The sequence below is a fragment of the Mya arenaria genome, chromosome 4 (assembly GCF_026914265.1).
Source record: "Mya arenaria isolate MELC-2E11 chromosome 4, ASM2691426v1".
In the NCBI taxonomy this organism is placed as follows: domain Eukaryota; kingdom Metazoa; phylum Mollusca; class Bivalvia; order Myida; family Myidae; genus Mya; species Mya arenaria.
The window spans coordinates 70,354,935-70,372,710 of NC_069125.1; the positions used below are offsets into that span (position 1 = coordinate 70,354,935).

The 17,776-nt window shown below is 34.5% G+C and overlaps 1 protein-coding gene across 6 annotated transcripts; it reads left to right on the forward strand.

Moving 5' to 3' along the window:
- The first annotated feature begins 433 nt into the window (after positions 1-433).
- On the forward strand, positions 434-17,274 carry LOC128231458 (apoptosis-inducing factor 3-like). Of its 6 annotated transcripts, none has more exons than XM_052944311.1 (18): positions 434-606; positions 3,108-3,289; positions 8,687-8,798; positions 9,002-9,114; positions 9,339-9,448; positions 9,666-9,902; positions 10,092-10,178; positions 10,457-10,548; positions 10,973-11,103; positions 11,786-11,901; positions 13,967-14,102; positions 14,314-14,390; positions 14,686-14,803; positions 15,022-15,120; positions 16,053-16,128; positions 16,351-16,455; positions 16,725-16,751; positions 17,142-17,274. In XM_052944311.1, the coding sequence occupies exons 2-18, from the start codon at positions 3,115-3,117 to the stop codon at positions 17,173-17,175; spliced, it is 1,845 nt and encodes a 614-aa protein (XP_052800271.1). In that variant the 5' UTR covers positions 434-606; positions 3,108-3,114; the 3' UTR covers positions 17,176-17,274. The 6 variants fall into 6 exon arrangements, with proteins under 6 accessions (XP_052800271.1, XP_052800272.1, XP_052800273.1 ...); XM_052944312.1 differs by lacking the exon at positions 11,786-11,901 and adding an exon at positions 13,401-13,516 and having other exon boundaries at positions 435-606; XM_052944313.1 differs by lacking the exon at positions 11,786-11,901 and adding an exon at positions 13,401-13,516 and having other exon boundaries at positions 436-606; positions 16,725-16,793.
- Positions 17,275-17,776: the final 502 nt, after the last annotated feature.

A 17,776-nucleotide genomic window follows, 5' to 3' on the forward strand; every position in this document is an offset into this window, starting at 1 on the left:
AAAAATCATTTGGATGAACTTGGAGTGAAATACACAGTTTTATAGGAAGTAAGCAGCAATAATATAAAATATTGCTTTTAAATAAAAATAACTTACTAGTTCGCTTATTTAAATTTAGTATTATGTGCATTTTTGAGGTGTAAGGAATGCTTATATAATTTTCAAACAGTTACACAAGCCTAGATGTTTCTTGTGTTTTTAAGGTATTTTACACATCAGAAATATCCTAACCCTATATGTTTCTCAATGTTATCGTCTGTGGTAATCACGGCCCATTTCACTTCATTGATCGATATATTAGTCAATCGGCCGTTAGATAGCAGTTATAATTCCCAACAAACGCTATCAGTTGAATGTAACCTTCAACTGCTACACCAAATTTACTTCCCCTGTTAATTAATTTGACATGAGCTGCTAAAGCCGATAGTAACGGGCCGACAATAACAAGGCTTTACTTGTATTTTCGGCAATACAGATATATATTTTTAACGGTAAAACCTGTTCCTGTCATACCCTTGGGGAGTACGTAAACATGAGGGTGTCACCTCTCGGAAGAGGAGTTGACATTAAACAGAGATAGATAGATAGATATTATAGTGTGTGTAGGTAAGAACCAGCCGCACGGTTAGCTCAGTTGGTTAGAACTTAGAGCAGCGTGCTGATGTTACGCACAGGCGGCAGTGAAGTTGATATGACCCACTCTATGGCCACACACCCTCCTTGAAAAATTAGAAGAAAAAAAATCAATACCAAAATTATCTATCGCACTGGCACAACCCTAAAAATCAACCTAAAATTAAAAAAAAAAATCCCCCAAAATACTAATATTTTAATTAATGGTTGACATGTTAAGACCCTCGTATGGACGATGGGTTTTCATATAGCTCGTAACTAACTTATTTTTTAACCAATTGTCTTCAAACATCTTCCATTCTTCTCAGAATAATTATAATAAAGTTTCAGAAAATGTACAACTACATTTCCGCCAACAAAATGAATATTTTTAGACCCAAACTCAAAAAAACCCTGAAAAAAATAAGTTTAATTTTGTTTAGGAAGGGGGTGTGGCCATAGGGTGGGTCATGTCAACACAACAGCCGCCTGTGGTGTTATGGCGGCTGTGGGTTCTGAGTCACACAACATGTGAATTTTTCCTCCCAGGTTTAGATATTAATGCTGTTAATTTTTGCATCAGTATATCCGTAATCACCTCTGACGGAAGTCCTATAGATGTTTAAAACTCCTGTTTCTATGTAAGGCCATTCATATGATCACAGAAATATAAACTAAGAAGTCCACCTAAATGGAAGTTGATGAGTCTGTTGACAATTTTATGACTACGGTATATTACAGGGATACATAAGAAATGTCAAAATAATAAAGAACTGATTAAAGACGGTAAGGAATTTTGTTTAGTGTAGACACAAAACCAAGTGTATGTCTGTGTAATTAGCCTGTTTGTAACCTTGGTCTCTTACTGAATATTGATTTGTCCTCGTATATTTAATTTTTGAACATTGACTTTAACATCTTGTTATGTTGATTAAGGGTATTATAAGATAAATTTTAGTTAAATTTAGCTCAATCTATGTTCAGGTTATACATAAATGGATTTTGAGTGTTCTTGTCATTAAAGATCAACCTTATTTCTTTATTTAATATCATCACACTGTTGCATATTGCAAGAGCCTGGTTTGAATGATATTGCCTTTTGATTTAATAAACCTTTGTTTGCCATAAACAAGCAGGCACATAGCTGACTGTAGGCAAATACGCAGTGTGCGTAATGAAATTTTGACAGGTCGAAGTTTTTGTCATACCAAAATCGCCTAATTTGAAATACCTCCTCTCACACGAACCCCCAACCCCTCGTCCATCTTAAATAATGACATTCTTACTAATCTAATGGTTCTGCATATATATTTGAAAAAAACGTGTTACTGGTGCAAAAATACTTGGGTCAGTTAGGTGCAAACCCTTTACTGTGTATATAGTATAATAGGCTATGAAATAATAAAAATAGTTTAATTCTGCCCCCTGTGAGTGAAACACATTTAAGATTATTTTGTTTTAAGTTTTTCCTAAAAAAAAAATTTTTTCAGTTTTTTATCATGGGAAGAATCATTTGAGACATAATTTTTGTATCTCAACTAGACCCATTTCCAGGAAAGTGACTGATATGATTATATAGTTCATAGGTAAATTAAGTGCATGGATAAATTAGCTACTTTTCACTGTATAATTTTTTTGTCTTTTCATTTGTCAAAATCAATTTTGTGCACTTAAATCTTCGATACAATATTTATCTATGCAAAATGGATTGATCGTTTAATTTTGTGTTTTTCCTTGTTCAAAGGGACTTGTTCACAGATTTAAACTTGCATTTTTTTGTTCATACTTTGTTAAAATAGATATATATTACATTATTTCAGAGCACTCTTACTCCCTTTAAGATGTACCACAATTAATAAAATTGTTTTAATTAACCGAAAAGGATTAATAGATATTGAAAGCAATGGTTCTTATGAAGAAGACTGTTTACCTTTAAGGAAATGTGTAGCAAACTCGGTATTTCTACCTTATGAGATGATAGTTGATCACTGTAAATCTTTTAGGACCCACCAGTCATTTAATATTTGTGCATTTTCAGCTATTGAATACATGGTTACAATCTAGTTATTAGTAATTTAATAATTTCCATAAATGCATAAATTAGAAAGTAGTTAAAGGTTTATCACTCAAAATTTATATTTGATTTAAAAAAAAGTGTGTTACTTTAACAAACACCAAACGACAACTGACAGGTACTCATTCAAACAGAATGCCGTAATTTTTAGCCTAAAATCCTTCAATCGTGTTACTAAGGTGTTTTCAACAAACAAGCAATTGTATGTGGCATTTTTAAAAAAATATTTATAATACTGCTGTTATTTGAACCTTTAATTGTGTTTTATCATTGTTACAAATGTTTTGTTCTAATTTCATACAATTATTTTTTTGATGGCTGACCCTCGAAAACATGAATGAGTTCCTTTCAACAGTGAGGATCAGAGTTGCCTTTTAAGTCTTCCTTTCCCTAATGCAATATATTCTACTATTTTTAACAGGTTTGATATGAACATCATTTGTTCACGACTGGCTTTACAAGCGTCAAACGGTGGAGGCCATTTGTTGAAAACAGCTGTATATTTGACAAGAAATGTATGCATAAAACACAGGACTGTGAATGACTTGTGGCCAACCAGTAACAATCGATTCCAGCAAATACAGTTTCAGCAAATACTTTCAGGTAACAGCATCTATCTAGATAGTGTTCAGGTAATAGCACCTAGGCTTTGTGGTGTTCAGGTGATAGAACCTAGGCCATGGTGTTCAGGTAATAGCACATAGGCTTCATGGTGTTCATGTAATATAACCTAGGCCATGGTTTTCAGGTAATAGAACCTAGGCTTCATGGTGTTTAGGTAATAGAACCTAGGCTTCATGGTGTTTAGGTAATAGCACATAGGCTTCATGGTGTTCAGGTAATAGCACCTAGGCCATGGTGTTCAGGTAATAGCACCTAGGCTTTATGCTGTTCAGGTAATAGCACCTAGGCTTCATGGTTTTCAAGTGATAAAACCTAGGCCATGGTGTTCAGGTAATAGCACCTAGGTTTCATGGTGTTCAGGTAATAAAACCTAGGCCATGGTGTCCAGGTAATAACACCTAGGCTTCATGGTGTTCAGGTATTAAAACCTAGGCCATGCAACTTATAATAAAAGGACGGGTCAACTTTATGACCCTCATAAATTCTGTATTTCTTATCTGCCTTAATCTTAAACATCTTATTATGTTGATTATCTATTGCTCATTTTTGTTTAGTTACTTAGCCTGGTTTGTTAGATTATGGTTGCTACGGTAAAGTTGTGGGAGGTTTTTGCAGTGGTCGTTTTGACTGTGACCTGTCAATTGGATGACTGATGACTGTTGTAAATGTATGTTGACACAATGTCAAGTGCGCTATATTCATCAAATCCATCAAATATATTTTAGGTGACTGTATGACTGACATTGCAGCAAATGAAGGTTGTTCACAAAGTGCATGTTTTCACTAAAGAGGTGTTTATGTGTACTTAATTTTCTCAACTTTGTCAGTGAAGTTCCTTGGTTAACAAGCAAAATTTGTGTATCATGGTTGCTATCCATTTTCATTCCAACTAACCTAAATGGACTGTTGATTGAACTAACCTGCCAACTCAATTGAAGCGCATGGTGTAATTATTGCATAAATATAATATTTGTATATATGGTGTAGGTAGTAAAACAAGCTAAGCAGGGCGAATAATAAATATATAAAGCTACGTGTAGTGAAGGATACAGAACAAAAGTGAATCACACCAATCATGGGAGCAGCTCTCACAAAAAGTTGCAGAGATGGTAAATTTATTTTACTTCATTCTGTTTTACTTGTATAGAGAATTCATGTTTGAAAATATTATGTAAGTAAATTCTCTATATTCTTTAACTTCATCTTTATGAAGAACAAAGCATATACATGTATGTGTATTTTTTTTTTAAATAAAAATTCATTAACTTGATATATTTATCTGAAAACAATACCATCTATAGATAAGAGTCTCGCTCATTTCGCACATTTTGTTAGGTTGTTCTAGCACATTTAACATAAAAAGAAATGCACCAGCAAGCATGCAGGAACTTCTCAGGAATTTGTTCACGGCAAGATTTACAGTAAAGAAATGACTCATTGTCCAAATACAGAACAAGTAACAAAATATTCCTTTTTTCAAACATACTGAATACATGTTGATAACTAATAGTATTAATCATCAGGATACTCCAAGCAGGGTTCAATCCTAGGACCCTCTGATCAAGAGTTTTATAATCCACCATTTGGCTGTTGCCACCATCCTAGGACCCTCTGATCCAGAGTTTTATAATCCACCATTTGGCTGTTGCCACCATCCTAGGACCCTCTGATCCAGAGTTTTATAATCCACTATTTGGCTGTTGCCACCATCCTAGGACCCTCTGATCCAGAGTTTTATAATCCACCATTTGGCTGTTGCCACCATCCTAGGACACTCTGATCCAGAGTTTTATAATCCACCATTTGGCTGTTGCCACCATCCTAGGACCCTCTGATCCAGAGTTTTATAATCCACCATTTGGCTGTTGCCACCATCCTAGGACACTCTGATCCAGAGTTTTATAATCCACCATTTGGCTGTTGCCACCATCCTAGGACCCTCTGATCCAGAGTTTTATAATCCACCATTTGGCTGTTGCCACCATCCTAGGACCCTCTGATCCAGAGTTTTATAATCCACCATTTGGCTGTTGCCACCATCCTACCCTAGGACCCTCTGATCCAGAGTTTTATAATCCACCATTTAGATGTTGCCACCAGATTACTTGCATACATACTAGTACACATACACTTTGGTGAAACTTCACATCCAAATTAACATACATGTGGGTGAAACTATACATACTAGTACACACACATGTGGATGAAGCTATACATGCTAGTACACTAGTACACTTACATGTGGGTGAAGCTATACATTCTAGTACACGTACATGTGGGTGAAGCTATACATTCTTGTACACGTACATGTGGGTGAAGCTATACATACTAGTACTCACACATGTGGGTGAAGCTATACATACTAGTACACATACATGTGGGTGAAGCTATACATAATATTATACATACATGTGGGTGAAGCTATACATACTAGTACACGTACATGTGGATGAAGCTATCAATACTAGTACACGTACATGTGGGTGAAGCTATTAATACTAGTACTCATACATGTGGGTGAAGCTATAAATACTAGTACACGTACATGTGGGTGAAGCTATCAATACTAGTACACGTACATGTGGGTGAAGCTATTAATACTAGTACTCATACATGTGGGTGAAGCTATACATTCTAGTACACATACATGTGTTTGAAGCTATACATGCTAGTACACATACATGTGTTTGAAGCTATACATGCTAGTACACATACATGTGGGTGAAGCTATACATGCTAGTACACGTACATGTGGATGAAGCTATACATTCTAGTACACATACATGTGTTTGAGGCTATACATGCTAGTACACATACATGTGGGTGAAGCTATACATGCTAGTACACGTACATGTGGATGAAGCTATACATACTAGTACATGTACATGTGGGTGAAGCTATACATACTAGTACACGTACATGTGGGTGAAGCTATACATACTATAACACGTATATGTGGGTGAAACTATACATACTCGTACACGTACATGTGGGTGAAGCTATTCATACTAGTACACGTACATGTGGGTGAAGCTATACATGCTATTACACGTACATGTGGGTGAAGCTATACATGCTATTACACGTACATGTGGGTGAAGCTATAAATGCTAGTACACGTACATGTGGGTGAAGCTATACATTCTAGTACACGTACATGTGGGTGAAGCTATACATACTAGTACTCACACATGTGGGTGAAGCTATACATACTAGTACACATACATGTGGGTGAAGCTATACATAATATTATACATACATGTGGGTGAAGCTATACATACTAGTACATCTACATGTGGGTGAAGCTATACATACTAGTACATGGGGGTGAAGCTATACATACTATTACATGTGGGTGAAGCTATACATACTAGTACATGTGGGTGAAGCTATATATACTAGTACATGTGGGTGAAGCTATACATACTAGTACATGTGGGTGAAGCTATACATACTAGTACATGTGGGTGAAGCTATATATACTAGTACATGTGGGTGAAACTATACATACTAGTACATGTGGGTGAAGCTTTATATGCTAGTACATGTGGGTGAAGCTATGTATACTAGTACATGTGGGTGAAGCTATATATGCTAGTACATGTGGGTGAAGCTATATATGCTAGTACACGTACATGTGGGTGAAGCTATATATGCTAGTACATGTGGGTGAAGCTATATATGCTAGTACATGTGGGTGAAGCTATTTATACTAGTACATGTGGGTGAAGCTATATATGCTAGTACATGTGGGTGAAGCTATATATGCTAGTACACGTACATGTGGATGAAGCTATACATGCTAGTACATGTGTACATGTAGTGTTTTGCAATCTTTCTTATATTTAAAACCTCACTTGAAATATGTTGATGTTTGTTGTAAAGTTGTATGCCATGATAATTTACACTCATGTGATGTGATAGAGAAGTTGTTAATCACAACGTTAATCAGGACATACAAGGTTGCCGCAGGCACACAGCGATGTTTATATCAGCTATATCACATGCCAATCCTTAGCCACATCCTGGATTGTTTTGTATTCTTTTGAAATTATCAGGTATGCTATTTCTTTTACAAAATTGAATAATGCATTTTAAAATGCCACAATTTGCATAGCAAACAACACTATATCTTGTTTTATTTTAGAAAAATATAAAGGGATTTTTTTTGGCTATTCGATGTTATTTTCAAAGTGAAGGGTTTTCGTTTTGATTTTATTGCCTGATATTCTGATAGTACTGAAAACAAATTAAAAAGAGAAAAACCCTGATAAACTTGTTATAATGATATGTATGATACCAGATGAAAAAGATACCAAAAGCACAGCACAAAATGATTTTCTGGTAAAAATGGAAAACATTAAAGAATCCTTCTCTTTCTTATATTGGTCACGAACTCCTGGTTTTTGTATGTTAACTGTGAGGAAATGTAATGAGATTGATGATTAATAAACATTTATGTAAACACTATTGTTCAGAAAATCATGTTTTCATTCATGCAGGGAGTGAATACCAATTATAAAAAGTTGGTCATCTATTCATATTCAAATAACTTGAAGTCACGATTTCAAGTTATTGAATATTGGTTTTTGAATTGAAGGCTGATTCTTGTGTTTTATATTGCGGTGTGATTCAAATGAAATTTTAAGTTAAAATTTGTGATGTACTGAATTATGGCCTGGATATATACTCAAGATAAAGTCACTAATAATTTACAATCAGTGAAGTTTATGGAGACCCAATATATTTGTGTACAATGTGCTAATTTATGAGTGAAAGAGCATTCACTTTGAATATATCAGGAGAGTTTTGTACCTATATTTAGAAAAACAATATTGGATGGTCTTAAATCATTGTATAAGATTAAACGGAATACATGAGTGATAAAATTGTAAATTTTAAATACTTAAGTGTTTTGCCTGATTGTATCCGGGAGAAACAGAATCATTTGAGACAGGGACAGTAAATCAAACATTTGTGGTGGTTGGATTAAGTTGTGTGTGCACAATGTACAAGGCTTACAGGGCAGGGGATCCAGGTACTGCACAAGAAACACATTTAGTGTTAGCATATTAGGCGAAATTCATACACATGTAATAGAAGCTGGTTGAGAGTCTGAATTTTAAAAAAAATATATGGAATGAAACTTTTCATTTCATTTAAAAATGTGTTTATGGATTATTTTTTTCTGTTTTTATTTTTTACTATAATAAGCAGCTTTGCTTGATAATTTAAACAAGTAAAGATTATAGTTTTAAAACCAGGAATTGACACTTGTCAGTTGAAGCAAGGATGTTTTATTTAAGAATTTTACAGTTTATATGCATCAAATCAGAAGATGAACTATATTTTAAAAATAATCTCATGTATTTCCAGGTTCCAGTGGAAAGTCTCCAAAGAACACCTTGGATACACAGAAAACAGTTACCATGGCAACAGAACAGGTGGAGGCCATTGTCTGTGATGTGGACGATCTCAAGTCAGGAGAGTAAGAAAACTTTTTATTTTTTGTATGCTAAATATATAGCATAAAGGTGTACATAAAAGCAAGATAATAAATGGAATATTAAACCTGTTAAATGGATTCCTTATTTTAGTTCACTGTCCTGAGATACTCATATACCCTGTTTTATGACCCCAGTGGTAATAATTGTGACTGTGTTGTTATATTGTGACATGTGTTGTATGCAGGATGAAAGAGGTAGATGTGGGTGGAGCGGGCACGGCCCTGCTGGTACGGGATGGGGACAACTTCTATGCCATGGGTCCTAAATGTTCACATTATGGGGCACCCCTAATCAAAGGTCTGTTCTACATTTGTTGTATGTACCTTAGTTGAAGTTTAGGTCACTTATTTCTAGTGAGATAATAAGTCATGAAATGTAGAAAATTGTATCCATTTGTTACATATTAAAACATATTTTTGTGGCTGTAATACCACCAACTAGTGTGCATTTGTAAAAAATTGTCAGTTTCTCAAAAACTCTGGCCCAAAAGTATTCAGAAAACAAATGTAACATTTTCACAGGAGTGTTATGCAATGGGCGTGTACGTTGTCCATGGCATGGTGCATGTTTCAACATCAAGTCAGGAGATATAGAGGAATTTCCTGGTCTGGATAGTGTCCCCTCATACAAAGTAAGTGAAATTTTTACTTAAGGAAACATTCTCTTGTTAGTTAAGACTTAAATTTTCTCTTGTAGTCTTTAAAATCCTTTTCAATGGTCACTGAGTTTTAAAATCTTCCTTGTTTAATGGTTTATGTTAAACCAAAAACATTTCTTCAGTAACATGTCAACACGGTATCATAATAAATAAAAAAATATACCATGTAACCCCTCCATTTCGTCTTCAGGTTGAGGTTTCTGATGGAAAGGTGAAGGTCCGAGCAGACAAAGCTGCCCTCACCAACGTGAAACGCCAGAAGGCCATGTGTCAGTCCTCACCTGGAAATAAGGGCGTGCTAATCATTGGGGGTGGGCCATCATCTGTGGCGTGTGCAGAGACCCTGCGACAGGAAGGGTTCCAGGGTGACATCACGATCATCAGCAGGGACAAATACCTGCCTTACGATCGCATCAAACTCAGCAAGGTCTGTGATGGTTTTTGTTTATTGATAAGAGGCCATTTTTCACAGAGTAAAATTCTTGTGAAAAATATGATTATTAGATTCAGCCAGACTCTATAAATGTTATTGCATTCTTAACCAAGCATTTTGTTACATTGTTGCATGTACATGTATTGAAATATATATAAATGTTGAACATTATTTTTTTTGCAGGCAATGGACATAAAGCCAGATGCTATAGCTCTGAGAAATGCTGACTTCTATCAGTCCAATGACATCACTGTAAAGACGAACAAAGAGGTACATGAGTATGCCATCTCACTTAAAGTGCACTTGCTTAAAATGTGTTGGGATATACTTTACTGACACTGGAAATGCCAATGATGAATACATAAAAAGTAACCACCCTGGCAAAACTCAGTCTGGGATATAATTTGGATGAATAAATATGAATAACCCAATACATTATTTTAAAAAATCAAATTATCATGCATTGGACATGCTATTATGATTGAGTGTGTAGTGTTCACACTTAGGTTGCCTTGTTGAGAGATAAACACTGTTATGTATTGTTGAAGGTGAAAGCTGTTAACACATCAGACAAGACTGTCAAGTTTGTTGATGACTCAAGCAGCTCGTATGACTCACTTCTCATTGCCACAGGGGGACAGTATGTAATGTTACCTTATTGTTAATAATTTGAGTCCTATCAATTTTGTGTAAATAAACTGAAGGCCATTTTTGCAAAAGTGTGATGAGGTAAAAAGCATTTGATATCCAGACTAACTGGCCAGGTCTGTACCAGGTAGTACGTATCCATTGTACATGTACACTTCACACCACAATAAAGATGTGGTTTAAGAAAGATAGTTTTAATTTCTGTTACTACTTTATTCATACTTTTGTTTCTATTTTGTGTTTCCAACTTAAGACTCTATTCCCAAAAAAAATTAAAATCCATTTGTGAAATGTATATAAATAGTTAAGTTGTCAAGATGAAATAGTTTTTAGCTAGTTCGTAAATTGTAAAGATTGAGCTATTGGATAAATAATAAAGAACACCTTTTAAAATGTATACCTTCTATTTAATCCAGACCCCGTGTGCTGCCTATACCAGGAGTTGACCTGAAGAACGTGTTTTCTCTGCGCACACCAGACGACGCTAACGCTATAGCTGCTGCTGCCACAGGCAAAAATGTGGTTATCATTGGATCTTCTTTCATTGGTTAGAGGATAGATTTGTCTGATACATATTCCTTAAATTCAGTTCATTGGTAGTAAATTTGTATATTGATCCTGGAATATACAGTAATCAAGTTTTAAAGTATTTCACAGCATTCATCAGTACATGTGTATTGACAGTTTTAAGAGTTACATTACCATTATTGTTAGTGTTTTCTGCTTGCTTATCTGTTCACACTAACATAACTGACAAAATCTTCTATTTTTGCTTGTTGTTGCTGTTACAATTGAACTTTTTAAGTTCTACTCAAGAATTTCCAGGCTATTCATTTATAAAAAAAAAAAACCATATGGTAACTCTCCTGTTTTATAAATTTGAAAATTTTGCTTCTGTGAACTAGCTGTTATTGCTAAATAGAGCACTTTCTCCTTGTCATATACACTTTAAAATTACTTGATGCAAAACACAATTCAATAGATCAATCCACCATAAAATAATAGGATATTGTGACTGTTTAGAAATTGTATAGTATTTGGAAAGGGTCATGGGTTCTATGAGAGAACAGTGTGCGAGTCTACACTGTATATAGTATTTGGATGGCAACAGTAGATTTCTTCATAAGAAACAATTTGAGAACTCTATAAGTTTTCAGCTTTTTCAAGATCCAGCTAAAAATATATAGCATTTACTAACACAAAGTGACCAATGGGCTGGACACTTGCAGGTATGGAAGTGGCTTCTTACCTGGCGGAACGGGCCGCCAGTCTGTCCGTTGTGGACATTATCAAGGTGCCGTTCCAGCTCCCCCTGGGGGACAAGGTTGGGGCAGTCTTGCAGAAGGTACATCCACAGTTATAGCACCTTGCTAACTCCCTCCTTCCCTGTTGTTGACTGGGTGTGGGATATGCGCTTTATTCTGCTCTGCTTCATAGCTTCACAGCCATGCAGATCTTATTCTTGTTGATAGAAAACCAGCTTAGTTGTGCAGAAACAGATGGAGAAAATAAAATCAACAAGGATCAGATATAATTAAACAATAACCTTTGCTTACATTTTGATTCAACCTAATACGGAAACTGTGTATTTATGTTTAATTTGCTACATTTTACCCACTGAGCCAAATTTGTCTAAAACCCCAACAAAACCGCCATTCCAAAATATACATGTATTTGTAAAACTTGATGGTAGCAAACATTTCACTGGTGACATAGATAGGGGATTAAGCAAGTTTGTTGTTTTCCATAAAAACATTCAGTTATGGTATACTTTTAATATTGTGTAAAATATTGTTTACCAGTGTCAAAATCAAAATGTAAGCATTTGCTTGTAATTAGTGCTTTTTGAGGCCAGTATCTCATGTCCAGGCATACCCCTATGTATTATACAAATTGCCTTTATTTGTTGTTAAGTGTAAAACCGTGAACCGTAGACTCGCTCATTTTTTGTCACTAAATATTAGTTTTTTTTGGTAATGCATCTAACTTACTTATTTTATAATTATTTTACTCTTTGATACCAAAATTTCAGAAAAAAAACAGGTATCAAAAAACCCTGGTTGTAGTGGGGAGAGTACTCAAGCTGGTACAGCGAAGAAAAAAAACTGATACCATATCCAGTTGCCCACAAGGATTCATACATTAGCCGACAGATATTTTAACCTTTACGGAATACATTTGTAGCATCATGTAATAATGTCAAACAACCAATAACGCTACAGCCTTTTGCTGTATCGCTTTCTAAGGCTTAACAAAATTGTGGACTTCAAAGACAAAATTTGAGCATATATCAACATTTGTTGAAGGGTTCAAACCATCAGTATTATTTAACAACAAAAAATCATTTTACAAACTATAAAATAGTCCCTTTACAAACAGCAATTAAAGTTAAGTACTGATTTGAGTCACTAGCCAATATCTTTTTATGTCAATGTCAGAGAAAATAATCAATAAAACGCACACCAAAATGCACAATTTCAGACTAAAAAAATGCTGATGTTTTAAAAGGCTATACCCTCTACCAACATGTCAACAATATTTATTTAACTTCTGTAATACCAATTCCAGGATCTGCACCAGCGAGTATTGGCACTATGGCCATAAATGTTTCTACAGATCATGAAATGAAGTCTTACGAGCAGTCTTTAATCATCAAATAATTGAGTTCAAAACAGATCTAGTGGTTGAGACATTGTTATTGATACAGAACATGGATCCATTGAAATACTGGCCTCTTTCTTAGCTTGCAATGTTTCCAGCACTCCAATGTTATACCTCCACAGATTAACATACATCTTTTACTGTGGTCCATGGCTTTTATGTTGTTTTTCTGTTTGAATGTAGGGTTAGAAGTGGCGTCATATATGCATGACAAGGCTGCCAGTGTTCATGTTCTATGTCGAGGTCAGTGCCCTTTAGAACATGTTTTTGGAAAACGTGTGGGGCAGGTTTTCACAAAGGTAACATTTTACAAAAGATGATTTAGTCTTTCCTAATACAATGTCAACCATTCCAACTGCACAAGCACTCCTTGTCATGCCAGTGATGATTTCAGTTCCTTAACTATGTTGTAAATACATGCAATCAGAGGATGTAGACTTCTAGTCATGGTGTTTTCTTGTAATTGGAAAAGCAATTCCCTTTTATTTAACATTGCATGATGGTTAGGTATGAACTAATATTCTTTATTTATTATAAATTGTGATTAAACTATCATAAAAGTGATATTCTTAATTGTGAGTAAAGTCATGATCAGAGTTTACTTAAGAAGTCAAGAAAGTTCTGTTATTTCTAAGATGTAAAATCTAAAAAATATTTCTTATTTTATTCAAGATCAGTTAGAATAAATTCACTTGTTATGACAAAAACCTAACACAAGTAATGCTTAGTTCATTAATTATACCCTGCAGCTACATGAGGACAAGGGTGTCAAGTTCCACTTTGAGGCTGGGATCAAAGAATTTGTGGGCGTGGATGGAGCTGTGACAGAGGCCATCCTGTCCACTGGGGTCCGCATCCCTGCCGATGTGGCCATCCTTGGTGTAGGTCTGTATCTGGTTATGGTTGGTAGGGCGGGCTGTACATTGATACAGGCATGCAATGTGGACATCAAACACATTAAGAGAATTATTCCATTTAAGAATATTTGAAATCAGCTATTTGTTGAAGACATTAATATGAAATATATTACAATTATGGTTAGATATTTTTTCTAAATGTTTTAAAGGTTGTTCTCATTTTTCCTATGTGTTTATAGGGGTGGTGCCTGCCACCAGCTTCCTAAAGGATTCTGGGATAGAAATGACAGACCGAGGCTTCATACCCGTGAACGAGGTAGTGCAGATTAACATATGTTTACTGGAATTAGATTTTGCTCGCATAACTTACAATAATTGAATACGGTATCTTATTCTTCCATTCATCACTGTTAAGCAGATTTCAGGAAAAAAAGATACATGTAAGTTTGGAAAAGTAGAAAAAATTTAACAGCAAACACTGAGTCTGACACTGCCAGACAATTTGAACTATATTATGCTAGGCAGATGACACAACCAATTTATCAGGTTGACAGGTCTTAAAGCAAAAGATATTAATATTAAAGGATTTTACATTGTTTTGTTTGTTTCAGAACATGGCGACAAATGTGAAAGATGTGTATGCGGCAGGTGACATTGTGGAGTTCCCACTGTTCAGTGTGGGTGGGAAGTCTGTCAACATCCAGCACTGGCAGATGGCACACGCACATGGTCAGTAGCTGGGCTTAACAGCAATATGAAATGGATTGAATCTTAGTAATAAATAGTTTCTTTGAAAAAGTGCACAGTAATAGAATATTACTTGCAGATGTTCTGAGAATTAGATATATATTAAATTATATAGTGAACAAAGACAGTGTAATATTTTGTCATTATTATGTGAATGCTTTTAGAGAATATTTACAGAAGTGAAATATTTTGTCTTACAGGTCGTAATGCTGCATACAGTATATTGGGCAAACCCTCGCCTATACGCAGTGTGCCGTATTTCTGGACAGTCATGTATGGCAAAAGTGTTAGATATACAGGTGCTTGCTACTTTGATGTTTTTCTATGTAATCGGAAGTTGTTGTTTTTCAAGAATTTATTTCAATCACTAATGCTTAGTTCTATATTGGTTTTTAGCCATTAGTTTATCAAAGAAAGTCATGATATTTTGAGAGCATTGGTGTCAAAAAGTTTAAACTTTTAATAATTAAAAAAACATTTTAAGATATTCATATGAAATTTGGTATACATGTTGCCAGAGACAATGTGCTCATGTATAGTAAGGCCTCTTTGGCTCTAATAATTGTCCAGTTATTCCCCTTTTTGACTAGAAAGATACAACAGTATGTTGGGTTCCATCCCCAGCGCTCTTGTTATTGTACCTATAGCATAACTGTTTACCATCTGTAATGCACTCGTATTGACAGGAAAAATCAAATTCCATTTGAAGTCATTATTATATTTATTGTGTGTATTCTTTTACAATATAATATATTTTAAAGTAATTTGGAGAAAATGAGTTTTTTGGGATCACGCAACTGACAATGAAAGAATGTTTTGAATAGAACTTAAAGTAGAAAGTGCAATGTTGTTGCGGTTATCTTTAAGCTTCAAGACATTAAGTTGTCCTTGTGGAGAAATATACATTTTTACTATTTGTTTAAAGGTTGGCTTTACAATGAGAAGTTACGTTTTACTTTTCTTCAAAACTGTTCAATGAAAAAACAACCCTGTTATTTGTCATATGAAGCAATATAAGATTTGATACAATTCACCCTATTTTGATAACGATGGAATGTATAACCAAGTTGATATTATCAACCCTTTTGATCCTTGTTTCTACATATGTGAAACACACAAAATTTAATATTAATAACTATAGTCACGTTTTTAAACCACCGGATTGTTATGTTAAACAATTTCAATCTGAGGATATTTGTGTTCATCCTTGATGGTTCTGTAATTAACACAGGTTATGGCCCTGGCTATGATGACATTGTGGTTCATGGTGATCTCGAGGACAACAAGTTTGTCGCCTTCTATACAAAGTAAGTGCTTTGAAATACCTTATTCTGTCACTTTTTTCTTGATTAAAACTGTTGCTAATTAAGTTACTGAGCTGAAATGTTTCAAGTGTATACAAGTAAATGGATGGTTTGAGAGGTGAATGAATTGAAGTAAGCACATTAAGGGAATGGTTTTAAAAAATGACTACTGGTACTAAATTTGGTAATAATGATTTCTAGTTTTTGTGTTTGATAACTTTTCAGAGGTGATGAAGTTGTAGCTGTGGCTAGTCTCAACTTTGACCCCATAGTTTCCCAGGCAGCTGAAATGTTCCAGGCCGGGAAAACTATCACCAAGCAAGAGATACAGTATGTAAAACGAAGAACTTTCATGACAGTTTCACTTAAATGTAAACATGATCATTTTTCAAAATAGCTTTGTTCTTGAAAATTACTTAGTGAAATACATGCACATTGCACTGAAACTAATAGTTATCTTATATGGACATATATCTTGCTACAGTACAAAAATAGTGGAAATAGTTCATTGATTAGAATATTAAAAGTTGAAGTTATAAACTAATCAAATCAAATGTTTACTATTGGTACATTAAGAATAATATTGTTTTCTATTTCAGAAGTGATCCAAAGTCTTGGGTGACCAGGTTGTGAAAGTCCCAATATGACAGCATTAATATATTTTTTGAGTACATATGTTATTAATTAAATGTGAATTAAATGTTTTACAATGTTTCATTGTATTTAAAGTGATGATTATGTTTCCTTTTTGTTCACAGATACATGTATACCATCTGTGGTAACAGTACATGTTTTGAAGTTTGTTATTTGTGTATTTGTTATCTTGAAAATTACTTAGTGAAATACATGCACATTGCACTGAAACTAATAGTTATCCTGTATGGATATATATCTTGCTACAGTACAAAAATAGTGGAAATAGTTCATTGATTAGAATATTAAAGTTGAAGTTATAAACTAATCAAATCAAATGTTTACTGTTGGTACATTAAGAATAATATTGTTTTCTATTTCAGAAGTGATCCAAAGTCTTGGGTGACCAGGTTGTGAAAGTCCCAATATGACAGCATTAATATATTTTTTGAGTACATATGTTATTAATTAAATGTGAATTAAATGTTTTACAATGTTTCATTGTATTTAAAGTGATGATTATGTTTCCTTTTTGTTCACAGATACATGTATACCATCTGTGGTAACAGTTCATGTTTTGAAATTTGTTATTTGTGTCTTTGTTATCAGCAGTAGTATATCTCAGATGTCTGCTTAGTTTCCAGTCGTCCTAAGCAATATGTGCACAAGTAGACAGGAACAGAACATTTGAAGTGCTCAACAGCTTGTATATCACAGCAGGTTTCATTCAGACTGACATATACTCGAGTGTTTCATGGTGAAATTCTTCATTTACTCTCATGCACAATTTTATTTGGAGTTCTTCTTTTTAGCTTGTCTGCTTTTCAAAGAAAAGGTCAGGGTGTTTTGATAACATTGGTGTCGTGTCTTATGAAACTTAAACATTGGACATAACTCAAAAGCCTTCGAAAGTACATTCAATGAAACTTGTATAGCAAGCTCCATCATTCTGGCTTTGATAATTGTTGTTGAAGTATGCCCCAGTAAAAATTAACTTATAGCCCGAAACTCAACAAAT